General features: G+C 41.0%; 1 protein-coding gene across 2 annotated transcripts in view; it reads right to left on the bottom strand.

Annotated features, from left to right (window-relative positions):
• The window catches only part of POU6F2 (POU class 6 homeobox 2), a 434,582-nt gene that overhangs the window by 40,333 nt on the left and 376,937 nt on the right, over window positions 1–17,312 (bottom strand). For both annotated transcript variants that reach the window (XM_069462202.1, XM_069462203.1), the window contains one exon: window positions 10,580–10,720. In XM_069462202.1, the coding sequence (XP_069318303.1) occupies window positions 10,580–10,720 (141 nt within the window). The remainder of the gene's footprint in view (window positions 1–10,579; window positions 10,721–17,312) is intronic.

Consider the following 17,312-nt stretch of genomic DNA (forward strand, 5'->3'; position numbering starts at 1 on the left):
TGTGCAACATTTTTTTTCCTGTTTGTGTATCTGTGTGTTGCTTAATACCATTTACTTATAAGTATAAAGCTGTATTACATCTTGACTTTACTGTAGTATTCTGAACTCTCCATCTTATGACATCTTCTCAGGATCTAACTATGTCATCAGATATACAATGTAGAAGAGGTTAGTTGGTGAGATAAATGGCAATTTGGAGAAGTGTCCTTTGGCTAATGCCCTACATTTAACTGGGTACTTCAAAGGCCTACTTCTGTACATTTGACCTTGAACCTGCCTCCTCTCTTTGTTCTGAGTTGTGACTTTTCCATTTCTACCTATCTCTGATCTATTAATATTTCTTATTTCTTTCTTATTGGTCCCATGAGTTGATGGCATCTTTAAGACTATTCACCATGCCAACAACTCACAGGCCAATAAGAAAGTTGGGTGTATTATTGGGCATATGTGTAGTAAATGATACACTGAATGTTTATTTGAGGTTGAATGTGTCTCAATGTGAATTTAATGTTCCCCTCTCTGATAATGCTCTGCTTCACTATAAAAATATTTTGTAGAAATAGATGATGTTTTAGGTATGCTAAATCAAAATTCAGGACTTCCTGCCTTTCCTTGCCACCCCAGGAATCAAATCAAGTTTAATTTTCATTCTCTAGTTGGAAAAACTGAGACATAAATAGTTTCTACTCCCATCCCTGACGTTTTACTAGATACTAAAAAGGTAGCAGTCATCAACAGCCAGTGTAGAGTCTTTCTGCTACTGGATTTTGTTAAGAAGATTATCAAATACATAACATATTTCCTCAATTATAACATCCCCCTGAATTATAACACTTCATTTATAACTTTTTAAAATATTTTTAACATTTGTAAATTAGGCTACCTCTAACAATGGATATATTTGTTTAATGTGATAGTATTTTCTCCCCTCCTCACAAAAAAAATCCATGGTGTAACTTTAAGTGCAGCTTAAAATCATTGGTTTCTTAGAGTTAAAACACAGTATTGGATATATGTCTTTTTCTTTAGAAGGGCTTACCTCATTAGAGGGGCAGCTCTCAAAGGGAAGGATCTAGAAATGTACGGGGCCTTGCCACAGTGGGAGCTTCATCAATTCTAACATCATTTTGCTGTGTGTTGCTACCACAAAGCCCGACAGCAGATTCACTGGGGTAGGATTTCCTATTGAGCTCTGGGAGGTTCACTTTGGTGACTGCCACCATGCACTTCTTTCCCCATGGCTGGGTTGCCTGGCTGGAAGGTAGGGGACCTGTGGTCCTCCAGGCTCTGACACCTTGCGGTGATTTTCTCTGGCAAGACAAAGTGGAGATCTGATACAGATTTTTCAAGAATGTCTGATTGTTTTAGAGACTTCCCTAAATCTACTTCTCCAGTTCCTTTGATCAGCAAAAAGAATAATGGTGAGGATACAAATTAAAATACCCTGTAAACTTGGTAAGGTTTATATCTCTTTACAGTTTTTACTACACACGCACACACACACACACACACACACACACCCCTTTAAGAGAACTCTGTGTGGTTTACAGGGCATGAAGTACAGTTCCCATTTGCAGATGGAGAAATAAAGATTCCAGAGTTTGTGACATGTCTATGGAGCACCCAGGAAATGAACCAAGTCCTTGAACCCAAGAAAATCAGGGTGGTATGGAAGACGGGTGTGGACTTTGAGCTCAAATCTCAGTTCTGTACTTACAAAAGATGTTAAGCCAGGGAGTCACTTAACTCTCAACACCTCGACACCTTGAGTTTGCTCATTTGCACAGCTGGGATAATCAAAGCTACTATGAACTTCTCCAGTAGGATCACAGATGATACCAGCCCTAGGGTGAAGGCTCAGTGTATGGGAGATATTGTTTTCATTGTTCTTTTCTAGAAGTCATTTTGCCTGAAGGAACATTCAGCTATTCTCCTCTAAGAATTTAATCCAGTTATAGAGCTTTGCATGCTGAAATGAGCCACGTGAACATTAGTTAGTGATAGTGTTTTGCCATAAGGCTGCATTAATTAGAATGCAGACTATTCTCCGGAAACAAAGATCCAAGAAGTCAGACTAGCTCTGACTAGTTCTGAGGGAGCTGTTTGTAAACTGCATCTTGTAACTTATTACCTGTTTAGAATTATAACTGTTAATTAAGTTGCTTCATTAGTTAATTGGCCCCTCTGCTATTCTTTAGACAGAAATGATGTGTCAACAGTCTTGATCCAGGAGACTACACAAGAAGACATTTCCCTGTTCTCAGGAAAATGAAATACTCATGGATAAAGAATTAAAAAAAAACCGAAATGCTGTAGCAACCAAAGAAAAAAAAGTGACAGCACAACAGTTCTGCTGTAGGTGAGAGAGACCTCGGTCCTCTCTGGCTCTACCGCAGGGGAATCCCCCAAACTAGACGTTTTTTTTTTTTAAAACTGTCTATTCCTGGCCGGGCGCGGTGGCTCACGCCTGTAATCCTAGCACTCTGGGAGGCCGAGGCGGGTGGATTGCTCAAGGTCAGGAGTTCGAGACCAGCCTGAGCGAGACCCCGTCTCTACTAAAAATAGAACGACATTATATGGACAACTAAAAATCTATATAGAAAAAATTAGCCGGGCATAGTGGCGCATGCCTGTAGTCCCAGCTACTCGGGAGGCTGAGGCAGTAGGATCGCTTAAGCCGAGGAGTCTGAGGTTGCTGTGAGCTAAGCTGACGCCACGGCACTCACTCTAGCCTGGGCAACAAAGTGAGACTCTGTCTCAACAACAACAACAAAAAAACTGTCTATTCCTGCCCACCCCTTTTATTGTCCACAACGGGTTGTACTGCTGAGTTTTGCTGGGGAAGGAGGGTAGAAAGAAAGAGTTCAGAGAGGGCTTTATTTTCAGTTTAAGTTGATCAGCTCTTTGGGCCGATGATCCTTCCGTTTCAGAAATGGGGGTGGGGAGTGGCTCGGGATGGGGAGGGAGGGGCGACCTTTGGCAAAGCAGCGAAGGTCCCCGCTGAACAATCTGAGGTTCTAGCGGGGGACAGCGCTGGGCATCTGCCGTTGGCGCTGGCCGGCTCTGAGAGCCAGTACGTCCCGCGTGGCAGCAGGAGCCTCCCAGCAAGTGGGTCGCCCGCGGGGACACTGTGCTCCGGGGCTCAACAGTGCCATTTACCACGGAGAGGGCCTCAGCCCTCAGGACCACGAGCGCCCCCCAGTCACTCCTCGCCACCTCCGGCCGGTCATCGCAGGAGCGCCACTCCAGCCCGGGCGCGGACTGCCCCGCCGTAATTTGCCCTGGGTTTGCATATTACCAGAGTCCCCGGGAGTTTGGGGAACAGTTTGAGATCTTTTATGTCTGCAAAAGTGATGTGTAAGTGTGCGCCCGCAAGACTGCATCCCCGGTGCAAAGCAAACCCCCCTTGGAAGAGACTCTTTTCTAATTTAAATTATTATTTTCCATTAAAAAAAAGTGGATGGGAATGAGTGTTAATTGCTTCCTGCAGCATTTTCTAAAGCGGGCGAATGTGAAAAGGGGAAACGGGGTGAAGAAAGTTAAAGGGGGTGCCGGGGCTGACGCAGGGTGGGGCGGCCGCCCGCCGGCTCCACTCGAGGCAACGACCCTCACGGTCACCGTCCCGCGCAAGACGGCTGCGTGGCGCTGCCCCGCGCGTCCGACCCGGGAACCCTCGTTTGCGGGCTCGTGTTTTTTTTTTTTTCTTTTTCCGAGGCTCACGCTTTGGGAGACACTGCATTAACGCAACTGCCTCTCCTGAAATGAGGAAATAAAGCTCTCAACTGGGCTCAAAGGGGAAATTTGATACGTTAGTAGAAAGATTGAGGTTGTTTATTGTTTTATCTTTATAACTCAGATGAAGCCAGGGTAAAATTCTTATAATGTTACTAATCCCATGAACATATATTTCCCAGTCTCTAAAAAGAGCTGATTTCAAAAATGTTATTCTAACAAAAAAAAAAAAAAAATCAAACACTACTTGAAATATAGTTTACTCAATGTGATTTAATTTTTACACCTTTAAAAAAAAAACTTTCCATAATGACATTGCAAATGAGAAAATAAAATCTTTTGTCAGACTGTTATGATTTTGGGTTTATAAAACATGGCCCAAACCATTAATCAAGCGTATGGTATAAATAGACTGCTCTGTTCATAATATTTGTACGAAAACATACAGACACCAACTCTGAATTTACAGATACCAACTCTGGATTTTCAACAAAATATGTTTGATTCTTATTTATGCAAAATGTCTAAACAATATATTCTACTGCTTTTTTGTATTTAAATATGGCATCATTCTGTACATATCATTTTGTATCCTGCTTTTCCAATCAATATTTTGTAAAATATTCTAGTAATTTATCCTAGTAATCACCTTGGGAATGGGAGAAGAGGTGGTTAAGGCCTCAGCTGTGTCTGTAATGTTTTGTTTCTTTTAAAAATAAGCAAGAGAATTGAAGCTAATAGGGAAAAAATGTCAATATCTAGGTAAACAAGGGTGTCTTTGTATTTTTTTGTAAAAAAAATTATTTTCTGTACATTTAATGTGTTTCATTCTTTAAATGAAATAAAAGAATATATGTAAAACTCCCTAAATTCCTGATCAATTGGCCTTGGCTGGTTGTGTCTAATGCACCTCATTTCTTTAGTCGCATGGTCAGAATTACACACTATTTCTTTTCCATGGTGTTTGAAAATAGTTTTATAAATGTGTGCAGCTATGGCTTTGTTAGTTCTTCTAAGCAGACCTAATAAAACCAACAGAGGGGCTCAATAGACGCTTATTGAATAAATTCATTATATTTCAATCCTTTGACTGAGATTTGCATTTAGTATAACTTTATCTTCTTTCATTTTGTAGTGATTTGCTCTAAAAGATACTCATCCTTCTATTTAAATTATGTGCTAAATTACTTTAGCAACCAACAGTTGGGGGTCAATTGCTGGTTTTTCAGCCTAAAAAGAATAGCTATAATTTATCAAATGCACTATGCTAAGCACTTTTCCTGCTATTAATATTATCACATTTAACTCCACAACAAATATATGTGGGAAGTCTGATCATTGTCATTTTACTGATGAGGAAACAGAGGCCCAGGAAATTATATAACTTTTTTTTTTTTTTGAGACAGAGTCTCACTCTGTTGCCTGGGCTAGAGTGAGTGCCGTGGCGTCAGTCTAGCTCACAGCAACCTCAAACTCCTGGGCTTAAGCGATCCTACTGCCTCAGCCTCCCGAGTAGCTGGGACTACAGGCATGTGCCACCATGCCCGGCTAATTTTTTGTATATATATATTTTAGTTGTCCATATAATTTCTTTCTATTTTTAGTAGAGACGGGGTCTCACTCTTGCTCAGGCTGGTCTCGAACTCCTGACCTCGAGCGATCCACCCGCCTCGGCCTCCCAGAGTGCTAGGATTACAGGCGTGAGCCACCGCGCCCGGCCGGAAATTATATAACTTATCCAAGGCTAGAGCAGCTAATAAATGATGTTTATGTTCCAGCTAAAATCCATGCTCGTAAGTACTCCATTGCCCTTGGGAGATGTTATTTAGCTTATTATTACAATTCAGAGTAATATCCCCATTGAGCATCATGTTTCTTCAATTCTTAGGTATGTATTTTTAATCACATTTGAAAGTGATGATAATGGAATGGTCTTCCAGTTGATGCGCACATACAGGGTGCTGGTGGTGTCCCTGCCTCTCCATCCAGCCCGGAGCTGCTGAACAGAGGCGAGTTACAATCAGTGGTTTTGTACAACCAGTGGTGTATCCTCTAGACCACAATCCACAGGCTACTGTTAGAATCAGTAGATTGTCTTTTTATCACAGCCTTGTGATCATTTTAGGAGGCATCTCCTATCCTACACTGCTACTGTTAATCCTGTCATCTCACTGAACCAGCTCTGCTCAGCATCATATGATGGTGTGTGAGTTCTTGGGTAACCCGAATGGGCAAGTCTCCTTACTTTTTTCTTCTTCTTATACATTAAAAAATGCAATGTTGTTTTGTTGATTTCCACACGCCCCCCCCCCCCCCCCCAACCTCTGACTGGCTTTTTAAAGACCAAAGGGAGGGTCTTTGACTTTACTGGCTGCCACTTAAGAAAATTTCAAAGTGATTCAGTACTTAATTTCATCAGGAAACATTCTGAACTTCAGTTAAAATGTAAAATGCTTTCTTAGCCCCAGGATAAAATAAAATTTCATTTGCTTTTACTTTTCTGCAATAACACCAATAAGGAGATATTGCCAAGGGCACAAGGGAAGCCAATTCTATAGCAGATCAGTGGTAAATCTACTTGCCAAACCCTGAACATACCCACTGAATGAGTGTTAGGAGCACAAACATGCACTCTTATATTCCCACCACCACCCCAGGTTAAGGATGAGATTTCCCTAAAATAACTTAATGTCCTACTGCTAAGATTCTCACATTCTCAAATTCCTCATACATACACAGACTTTAGCGTGGATTTGTGTGCACAGTTACGAAGTGAAAACACCACCTTGATTCACAGGTAGCATTTATTGAGTGATAGCATTGTTGAGTGCTGACTACGTGCCTGACCCCATTCTAAGCACTTTAATCCTAGGAGCTTGGTGCCATATTATCCCCATTTTTCAGATGAAGAAATTGAGGCACAGAGAAGATAAGGAAATCGCCCAAGGTCTCACAGTTGGTGAATGGCAGTCTGGCCCCAGAACACTTTCTCTTTGCCTGTACACCGTACTGCCTCTTGCTGAATATCCAAACCAAATATAGGTTTCCAGAAAATGCTAGACAAAACTCTGAACCACGATGAGATGATGATAATTATGGCAACCACTAAATGGGTCTTTAACTGTGTACTCAGGCACTGTGGTAGGCTTTTCCCACACACCATCTCATTTAAGCTTTACAACCTAGGGGCTTAGATTTTATTATCCTCATTTTATAGTTGGCAAAACTGAGGATTAGAGGGCTCAAGTAATTTGCTCAAGGTCACAGGGCTAGTTATTGGCTGACCTGGAGTTTACACAAGTTCATAGCCAGCACTCATTCCATTGCCTACCTTCCACGCTTGCACAAGTTCCAGATCCAGGAAGTAGAGAGAACTAGGATGTTCTTCTCAGAAACGCCATAGCCATTATTAATTTTGTGACTACTAACTATAGGAGGACACTTGCTACCTTCCCATCTCAGAGAGAAAGTTGGGTATGATATAATTTTAAAAGACTAACATCCCTGGGTAAGATATATGCTTTGTGACTTTACAATGTAGTATTTCTGATAAAAATTAATAGCTCTATGGAATAGTGTCTGTCCTTTCACTTAATGGCACATGAATAGGCAAGGTTAGAAGGCATAAAAATGACTGAAGTTTTTCCTCCATATTTGCTCATAAATACTGTTTGGGGAAAAAAAAAGATGCAAGAAAAAAAGTCCTTCAATATATAGAGTTTCCCATCTCTTTAAATTTACTGAGATCCAGGTAATGCAAACAAAGATTCCAAGACAGGGAAGCAGAAGTGCAAGTCTCAGGAGGTGGAATTTCTTCTGTTGAGAGCTGAAGGCCAGGAGCCTAAAGGAAGATTCTGGCATGTTTCCTACGTGGAGTGGGCATCTGCCCAGCCAAGGAGGAATACCTAGGACCTCTCACCCGTGAATGTGCGCCACGGGCACAGGCTGCTGGTACGACAGGCTCTGCGGCCACGTTGTGTCTTGGAGCCCCTCACATAGGTTCCATTTGATCATTAAAAACAAGACTGTGGCTTAGGTAGGTTACGTCATTGCCCCAAGGTCATAAAACTAGAAAGAGGTGAAGCCTAAATCCAATCCCAGGTAGGTCTGAATTCAAAGTTGGGGCTCTTAACTACTGGGCAATCCTGTCTTTTGTTTCCAAGTAGCCAAGAGTCTTAGCAGATGGGGAGTGAGGGTCAGGGCATTTCTGATGATAGAATGCTCCCGCTTGAGGCCATCTCGGCAGACCTAACCTCACCAACTATTAGTGGAGTAAAATGTGCTTTTTAAACTTAGGTTGAGATTTTAATGTCATTATCCCTGTGTGAACTTTCAAATGTAAAGAATAGTTGATGTCAAGAACTCAAATGAAGGAATCTCTAAACATATTAAGAGTTTTCTCTTTGTATCTTTTCTGGGAAAGCTCTATGGAGATTTTTAAGGAATTTAAAATGGGTTGGGTATAGTAATACTACTTTATGTGATATTTTGAGCAAGGCTAATTGTATTAACCTGATTCCAATGTATTCTTCCCTTCTGTACCACGCTAACACAAGCCAAAGAAATACACACATACACGCACAAAAACAACAAATCATTTTTGCCTGTCTTCTCTTGGTGTAATTTGACCATAGGGAGTTCAACACCATTTCATAAGGCCCAAACAAGTATCTCTATGCCCACCAATGAAGGACACGTACCTTTTTCTGGGATGATGACTGTGTTTATATTCCAAAGATTAAAAAAAAATCACAGAGCTACATGACTGTGGCCAATTTGTCTACTGGAAATGTGAGTATTTTGACTCTTGGACTCTTTCTGCACTAGGAGAAGGATGTAACATCATTGGACATGTGTGTTAAAACTCAGATGAGATTTCATGAGTGGGCATTCTTGATTTCTCTGTGAACATAGTTTTTTTTTTTCATCTTAGGAGATTTGTGTACTATATCCAATAAACTATCATAACACAGTTTCTAAAACAAAAAATTTTTAAGTAAAGTCAACTCTTATTCAACGTATACACAGTACCAATCAATCTTCTACTTCGAAGACCATTTTCTTGTGGATACTTACAGGCTGGGAGAGCTAGTCCTGGGATTGGAGGCTGGTAAAAGCCAAACAAAGCAAAGGTTGTAACTGTAGCCCCTGAGAATTTGTAACTGGCAAAACAATCAGCCATTAAATCATCCAAAGAATAAACTCCTAATGATTTCTTCTATATAATACAGCATTTTTTCCATCACAAATATTCCAGTGGTTGGGCATAGTAGTGCATTGTACTTGGATGTTGGAACAGAAAAATCAGAGGGTAATACCCGTTTGTGGATATGGTTTCTATCTTGAACTCTTGCAATTTACATCTCAAGGGCCACTCGCCTGGCAGGGGTGAAGCAGGGTGTTCTATATCTGGACACAGCTCTAGGAAGCAGCTTCTGGGACCAACCTGATGTGAGTGTGAGTTATAGATATTAAAACCAACTTTTCCTCCACACCAGTACCCCATCCCTCCAGAAATCTTAATAGGCTTTTGAGAGCCTCCATTTAGAGCCGGCTGCATAAAATGATGCTTTGATGAAAAGGGATTGGAACAAGGGTTAAAGCAGACATTGAAAGGTTACTGTAGAGGGCACGGTGTTCATACAGCCCTCCTTTAATATGTGTGGTGTGCACCTGTGATAAGATGATTCATTACACGGGGCCTCTCTTTGACAAGCTCCATCGTTCAGCCCTCGGGGTTCTGACGGGACAATCCTGCACCCACCCAGGAAATAAAACAAGGTCAGCTTTTTTTCCCTGGGATGTAGACGGAGACGGTTTAGCTTATAATGCATCTTTGTTTACTCTTTATGTAAAATAAAAACAGGGTTCAAGACATGGCAATTACTGCTCTGCACAGAGCAGGCCCAGCCTGGAGTAGGTAAACACACTGCTACTAAATAAATAACTCTGGGAGGAAAAATCCTTGTGAGCATGCCAGGTCCTACTCCCTTGTGTTTCGTGATCACAAACAGCCACATCAGAGAACCAAGTGGCCTAACCACTGAGGCTGGGCTCTGGGTCAGGCCTTCCACGGGAAGGTATCCCTGACAGCGTCAGTTTCATCTCTTCCTTGCTTTTATGCAGCTTTTGGGTTGTCTGAAGCTCTGTCAGTATCTTGGTGACCATGATGTGGGCGCATTAGCAGTGGGAGGGGACGGACCTCTCTCATGACATAAAGAAGGTTTACTGGCCCTGACAAACTGAAGTAAATTTACAAGCGAGCATGAGACCGCCCAGCTTCCGGGACAGTCAGCAAGGGCGGGCCCTGGGGCCGACTTGCAATTGGCTTCATTCTAACTCACCCTTTTCTCTTTGTTGCTTTTATAAGACTTTTTTATCACCTTCCCGTACATTCAGAAATTGGCTTTAGTAAGACTAATTTAGAAATCTAATAGCAGTTAAGGAAGGAAACAGACCAGTTTCCCCCATTATCCAAGTTTAAAAAAAGTGAAAAATAAAAAAGCAAAACTGAAATTTTATTTTTAAAATTTAACTTTTTTTTTCTTTAAAAAGAATGCCCTGGTAATGGAAGGTAACCTCTTTAATTAAGATCATAACATGAGTCATCTATAGAAATAAAAACAAAATAAAACTTTGACATTCTAGAGGAAGGAAAAAAAAAATCTTGCCTTTAAAATATAGAAACACCTCCCAACCCTTCTCCTATTCTTGACATTGCTAGTAAACATTATTTATTTGCCTGGAATAGATGCAGTTACATATCACTGTCATGCAAAAGAAATTCATTTCCTTTCCGAGTTCAATCTGCCATAAAAATTCACTCTTATTCCCATCTCCCACTCACCTGTCCTTGTGCATTAGTAACTAGTTGACCTGTGACCCCCTGAAGACTGGAGAGGGCATTGCCAAAGGCCTGTGAGCTTGCTATGGAGCTCATGGCTGCTGCAGCCGCTGCAGCCTGACTTGCTAGTGGATTATTAACCAGCTGCAAAGAGAGAAAAGATCACTGTGAAAACCACCAAGAGGCACAGGCATAGCACACGGACACAACATTGACTCAGGGGAGGTAGTTCTCGCCTCAGTTCGCTCATGCAAAGGGCCTGGAACCCGTCGGCGGGGCCTGGTGAACATTCCAGCAGAAGCTCTGGGGTTTGGGGGAGGATGGAAACACAGCTGGAAGGAAAATGTTCTCCACCACCAGCTGGGCTGCTTCATGGAGCCTGGGTTTAGGGCTACCCCAGGAGGGAATGAGCCTGAACTCAAGGGCTGAGGTGGGCTATTGGGATCTTCCCAGGTAGAGGAATGATTTTGGAGAAGTCTCTGGATTTTGTCCTCTAGACTAAATAAAACTCTGAGGCACTTTCTACTTTCCTTTAAGTAACCAGGCAAATAGGGGAATAAAACAGGGTAAGGGTAGAAGGAAGAGAGGAATAGATCTCAGAATCTCTATCAATGAATTGCACTTTCTTTTAAAGTCATTAGGTGAGGTTGGTGTCCCATCCCACTTCTTTCTTTGAGGGAAGAAGGAAACCAAAGCTGGCAGAAGTGGAAATCTACAGCCTCTAAGCTCTCAGGGGGCAAATCTAGGGCTGGGTCATTTTGTGGGGTTCATCCTTACAATGGAATTCAAGGCCAATGAGAAAGGTCCTTTGATAAATGGTCAAGTTGACATCTGCTTGCTATTTTAGCTACTATATGGCCTTCCCTTGGCCTCTTTCCCGGGACAAGAGCGAAGCAGAGAGGGAGAAAGAGAGAGGGGGAGAGAGACCTGCTCGGGGAGGAGGTTATGCTGCCAAAATCTGTTTTTTCATGGAGACCAATTCAATATTCTTCTTCCTGCCAATTTTCCACACCACAGGTTTTCAGGCCTTCTGACCATGAGGCAGAAGTGTGGCTTGAACTAAAATCTGCATTTAGGTTAATGACTAGATATAAATTCAAGAAACAGTTAAACTATTTTCACAGTATTGGTTTCGATACATGAATTTCATTTGTATTTATTCTAGGGTGTTATTTTTTTCCCCATATAGTTTCTCTCAAGTACAACAATTGTGGTGTATAATAATTCATTTTCCATCACCAGTTCCCACATCCATGAAATGCCTGCGTTTTAGCAGAAACCTGCCAAGACTAAGACTTGGTGGAAAAAAATTAATGCCATACTTAATTCAAATCCTGGAAGCTCTTCCAGAAATGCCTCTTTTACTTTCTTCTTTATTTTCTTCATTCTGTCTCACTCTCTCTTCTTTCTTTCCTTTCCTTCTTCCCTCTTTCTGTCTTTCCTTCAAAATATATTTTATTACTTAATTCCTTTGGGAATTTGCCTAGAGTTTATATCATCTGATGAAGAAGAAAATACTAATTATCAGAGGAAACATCAAGAAGGACAGAAATTTAATAATTCTTTTTTCATTAGTGTGATATCCTTATCTTATTGGTTTCTTTATTCATTTATAACCAAATTTGACATAACTAGTTCTACAGTAATTCTGTTGACCTAGAACATTTTTTTAAGAAATGAAAATCCATTTTATTACTTTATGTCTTTTGCCTTTATCTCTCTCCTAAAAGACAATAGTGATTTTCTTTTTAAGGAGAAAAAAAAATTCTCATTCATCAGCCTAAAGAGAAACCCTGTCTTATCCCAGATTACCACCATGGGATTTAAAATTCAAGTTGGTCTTGACCTTTTCTATGTTTTTTGTGTGTTTTCTATGTTTTTATAGTGTATGTGAGGTGAGTAACGGTATGTGTCTAGAGAACACTCTTTCCTTGTTTTTAGCTTGACTACCTAAAGTGAGAAGAGTTCATATTGTGGGTTTTCTTTTCCCTCCACTCCTGAAGTTAGAAGAGCTCTTAGGGAACACTTTCACAAAACTGCCAGTACAGACGCTGCCCATTGGTACAACGTTCTCAGGCCATCTGTCAACTGCCATGTTCACATTTCTTTCATGCAGTACAAGTTGAAATCATAATGAAACTCCTGAGTTTCAGGGAGATCACAAAATAAGCTTCTTAATTTTCAAAGAAAGATTAAATTATGTGCAGTTTGGTCTTAATGTTGAGTAGACAATTTTGTCTATGAATTTTGGGTGAAAAACTTAAATTGGTACATACAGAATGCTCCCTGAAGAAGATAGGCAGCTATTCCTATTTAATGAAGACAAAATATTTTTAATAATTATAAGACATTTCCCTAATACCTAAGTCAATCAAAAATTCATGTAGGAAATTATGGAATCACTCTCTGGATACAATACAATGATGCACATTACATTTAGGACACAAGTGTATTGTTCAGTTATAGTCCCTTGTATTTGCTGTAAATCCGGGTATTGCATAAAGGGTAAATGATCGTTCTGCATATAAAACAAAATATCTACTTAAAATTGAGCTTCTGAGCCTTGGTGTTTTAGGGTCAGAAATGGGTATACTTCAACTGCTTTGGAAGGTTGCTTCAGCAACCACAAATACACAAGTTTGTTTTATTTTAAGTGTTTATTTCCTCTGTATCCTGGTCTTAGTTCGAAATCCAACTTGTTCCTCTTTTTGCTGCCTGTCCCTATTAACGAAGCAAATGCCAACTCAGTGACTCCCTTACTTCCTACCGGGCACCCCAGTGGGTCTTTGTGAAAGGCGTCTGGGCTCTGGGGAGACCCTCCGCTGCCCCTGTAGAACTGGAGCTAGGACTTCAGTCACAGAGTGTGGTGCGCACAGACAGTGGGTTCGAGCCAGTCTGTAAGCTGACGGCATTTCAGGTGGACCATTGCTAGTGTTGATGGATGCAGCTGCATAAATGTCTTCTGGCTTTTCTGTCTGCGACTGCCAAGGCGGGTTGTAATATGCATTAAGATACGTGGCAGGGAGGGGGAGAGGTGGCGGGGAAACCATACGTGCTTTCTTCATCACCTCGGGTCATGTCTGCCTGTATCGTCCCCAGTCATGTCATGTTAGCAGTGTTCCTATCAATACTTCTTGATTGGAGACTCTGGGTTAGATTTGGACAGCGGGGAGACCAGGCACAATAAATGCACATAATGAGCATGCTAACGTTCCAGCACCATCTGGATATTTCGAAGCTGCTGCCAAGTTTATGCCTTCACAACTTTCATTGCCAATGGACCTAACCAGCAAAGGACGGCCCAAATGAAGTCTGATTGTATTACACGGTCACGTTTCCAACAGACCAGCTCAAAAGGCACACTGAATTCCGGTGCATGCTTGTTTATAAAAGTGGAAGCTTTCAAAGTACAGATTTGTAGAAGGCTGGAGTTTTTATGTTCTATCCAAATGGATTCTGGGCCCTGAATACATCAAGTTACAGTTTTGGAGTCAAAAACCCACTAATAGCACTGATGTCTTAAGATAGTTTTCTCCCTCCTAGAATTTTAGAGAATAAAACATCAGAATAATTTTTTAAAAATACTTTTGTACCAGTGAGGACGGGCTCCAAACCTCACATTCCCCCCACCCCTCTGTGAATGCTGTTGAGGGCATCGGCTCTGACACCAGACTGCCTTGGTTTGTGACTTTAAGTAAACCATGCCTCATTTTCTCATGGATAAAACGGGTGTAAAAATAATACCACTCACAGGGGTAGGATGAGAATTAAGTGAGATAACACATACAAAGTTTTAGAACAATACCTAGCATATTTCATTTTCTTAATAAATGCTCACTAATATTCTCACAGTTCATACTGTGCAAGAGGATTTTGAACTAATCTATTTATCAGAATTAGAGCTCACTTCCATAAATGTCTTCTTACTTTGGAAACAATGTGAACAAGAGTAACTGTTCTTGATTTTCATAGCAATTTTACTTTACTGTTTTTTTTTTTTTTTTTAAGGCAGCTTGAAAGCTGTTTAAAAGTATTTTAGAGTGGAGGGCATCAAGAAAAAGTATTTAAAACACAACTTTACCCGCTTGTCTTGGGCCTCTCCTATGGGACGGGACTAGCTCATTTATAGAGAAAGTAGTGTTTAGATTCTGAAGTCACAGTCAGTAGGTGACAGCTGAGCAAGAGAAGACATTACCTTCTTTATAGTACATTTTCCTCATTCTTAGTTTACAACATTTGTTGGGGTCCCATAAGGGCACCCATTTTGGAGTATGATTCCTGCCTCATGTCAAAATATTGCGAATGAGTCTATCCCACAGTTGCTGATTTCATCGTGAGAGCATGCAGGAAAAGGATTTGCAAAAAAAATTTCCCTTAGGATTTGCAATGATTTATTAATATGGATATCAGGTGCCCATCCCGTGATGAGAATAAATCCGTATTTCCAAATCTACATGCTTTGTGTGTCTCCTTGTTGTCAGTGAATGGTGATGAGAAAAAAAACTTTGACCGAGTCTCCCCAAGGAGCACCCTTAGATGATGTCATATGTATGACATCATATTGATGTCACCATAGATGATATCAGTACATGATGGAAGAGGGTTTTTCTCCATGTCACCACCCATATTCTCTTTCTCTGAAAGGTTCATATTTTGCATCCTGGAAAGAATTCAGGTTTCTTAAATCTGAACATTAGTAGTCATAATATTTTTCATGAAACTGTGCAGATTACGTGATTCTATTATTACAAATCTCATTTACAAAAATATGGCAGCATGATGAGGCAATTTAGCCATGGTATTATATTTCTGTGTTTATGTCTTTATTCAAGAGGGCTTATGAATGCAGCAGGCTCAAAACCTTTCTTTGGAGCATAATTGCTCATGATCTATAGTTCTATCATTCTCCTCATGAGCTATGTGGATTTTATAGAGTACGGATTTTGGAGCAGCTCTTTTTTTTTTTTTTTTTGCTACTAACTTTTCAATTTAGAACTCTGGAACTGTGGTGCCCTTTGTTTTTAAATGAGGATATTCATAAATGCATTCATCACTATTCATTCCTCATTTAAGGTTTGAAATGACTCAGCAGTGGCTGCCTAGAAACAGCAGGGCAAATGCAGCTTTTGAGTTTATTTACATACATTAGGACTTTGATTTTTCCTGGATGTCTGAAAAACACGTCTCTGGGTTCCTTGGGACTCTTGTAACCAAATCAGTACTTCTACTTTTTAGCCTCAAGTCTCCTTGTAAAAGATCAAGGAAATACCAGTAGACACGTATTGAAAGGGTGGCCATATTCATCCCAACAACTTACTTGATGTGCATTTTATCCAACTAGGCTTTTCCCCTTGGTCTCATGGTTATTACTGTGTTATAAAACCCTTGTAACAGTGAGAAACCAGCTTTGTGAATTTCAGTATTGAGCCATGGTTTGCTGCTAGCTGTCTGCCTCCACTTCCCTGCAGAGGTGGCAGCGTGCTAGATGCTGACCATCCAACTTTTTGCCATCCCACCAAAAATCTCCTTGACCACTACTGAGAGATCTCTGGGGCTGGGGTGCTTGAGATTTACAATGGCGGCTCTGAGGCACTGCTTTCCCCAGATAAGGGTGGACTGTGTGGGCCCCTGGGCACAAGCACTGCTGTGACATCAGTTAGGAGGGGCATTCTCTTCTTTTGTGTAGCCTCCCTGGGGTGAGGTTTCAGGGGGTGTTGGGCCACTTGGGCGTTTAGGTGGCTTGTGGCTCCTGGAGGTCATTGGATGTAGAGTCAAAAATGAGGCTCTACTCAGATGGCTTCAGTCTGGATATCACTGCAGGTGGGCAGAGGGGACTCTCCAGGAGCACACATGGACACTCTAGAGAGTGTTCTAGAAGTACAGTGGAGAGACAGGGAGATCCTGCAGGGTGTCTGGGTCCAAGTTATGCAGGATAATCGAAGAGATCTGCCCTGGGGGAGCTTGGGCACACTTGAGGGAGGGAAATGAAACAAGTCTGGCTGGCACACTATAATTTGGTGGCAAACTATTAGAAAGCTCTCCAAAGGGATGCATTCCTTTTTTATTTTCAGGTTTACTGATAAAATAGCCAAGCCCAGAGTTGAGGGGAAAACCAGCTTTTAACTTAACCGATACATTTATTTGATTTTGAAGTACAGAGGTCAGCATTACGGAAACACACCAACTCTAAATCAGATTTTATCCAAGTTCTATGTAGACAAATACTGTATTACTACAAGCCTACACATCTCATTTCCTTTTCTGTCTAGTCCTCCATTTAATAACCTGAGAAATCTATCTTTTTATTGAGTTTCATGCTATTTTCCTACTTACGTACACTAGTGCTACCCTTACCAATTGCCTATTGTCATGGCACATTAGTTAGGTGAATTTGTTGATATTTCAAAATTACTCTTTTTTTTTTTTTATTCTATCATCCAATTTAAACAAGTGATCATCACTCCTGTGTTGAAAGTTTTTTTTAGAGATAAATTGTTGCCACGCTATAGTAGTTGGTATTATTCTAGTTTCTAGCTGTGGAAGAGCACAATACACTCTACCCGTCGAAGCCTAATTTACTTAAGGTAGTTCCCAATCCTTGTTGAGTCCCTACAAGAGAAAACAGGTACTACTGAGTGCAGAAGAAAGACAAGAAAGGATGAGGGACTCGAAGAAAGCCGAGGCACAGCTTCTGCCTTGATGGAGCTTCAGAACAATTTTGTTCATCAGATACTTC

This window comes from Eulemur rufifrons, chromosome 29 (genome assembly GCF_041146395.1).
Source record: "Eulemur rufifrons isolate Redbay chromosome 29, OSU_ERuf_1, whole genome shotgun sequence".
In the NCBI taxonomy this organism is placed as follows: Eukaryota; Metazoa; Chordata; class Mammalia; order Primates; family Lemuridae; genus Eulemur; species Eulemur rufifrons.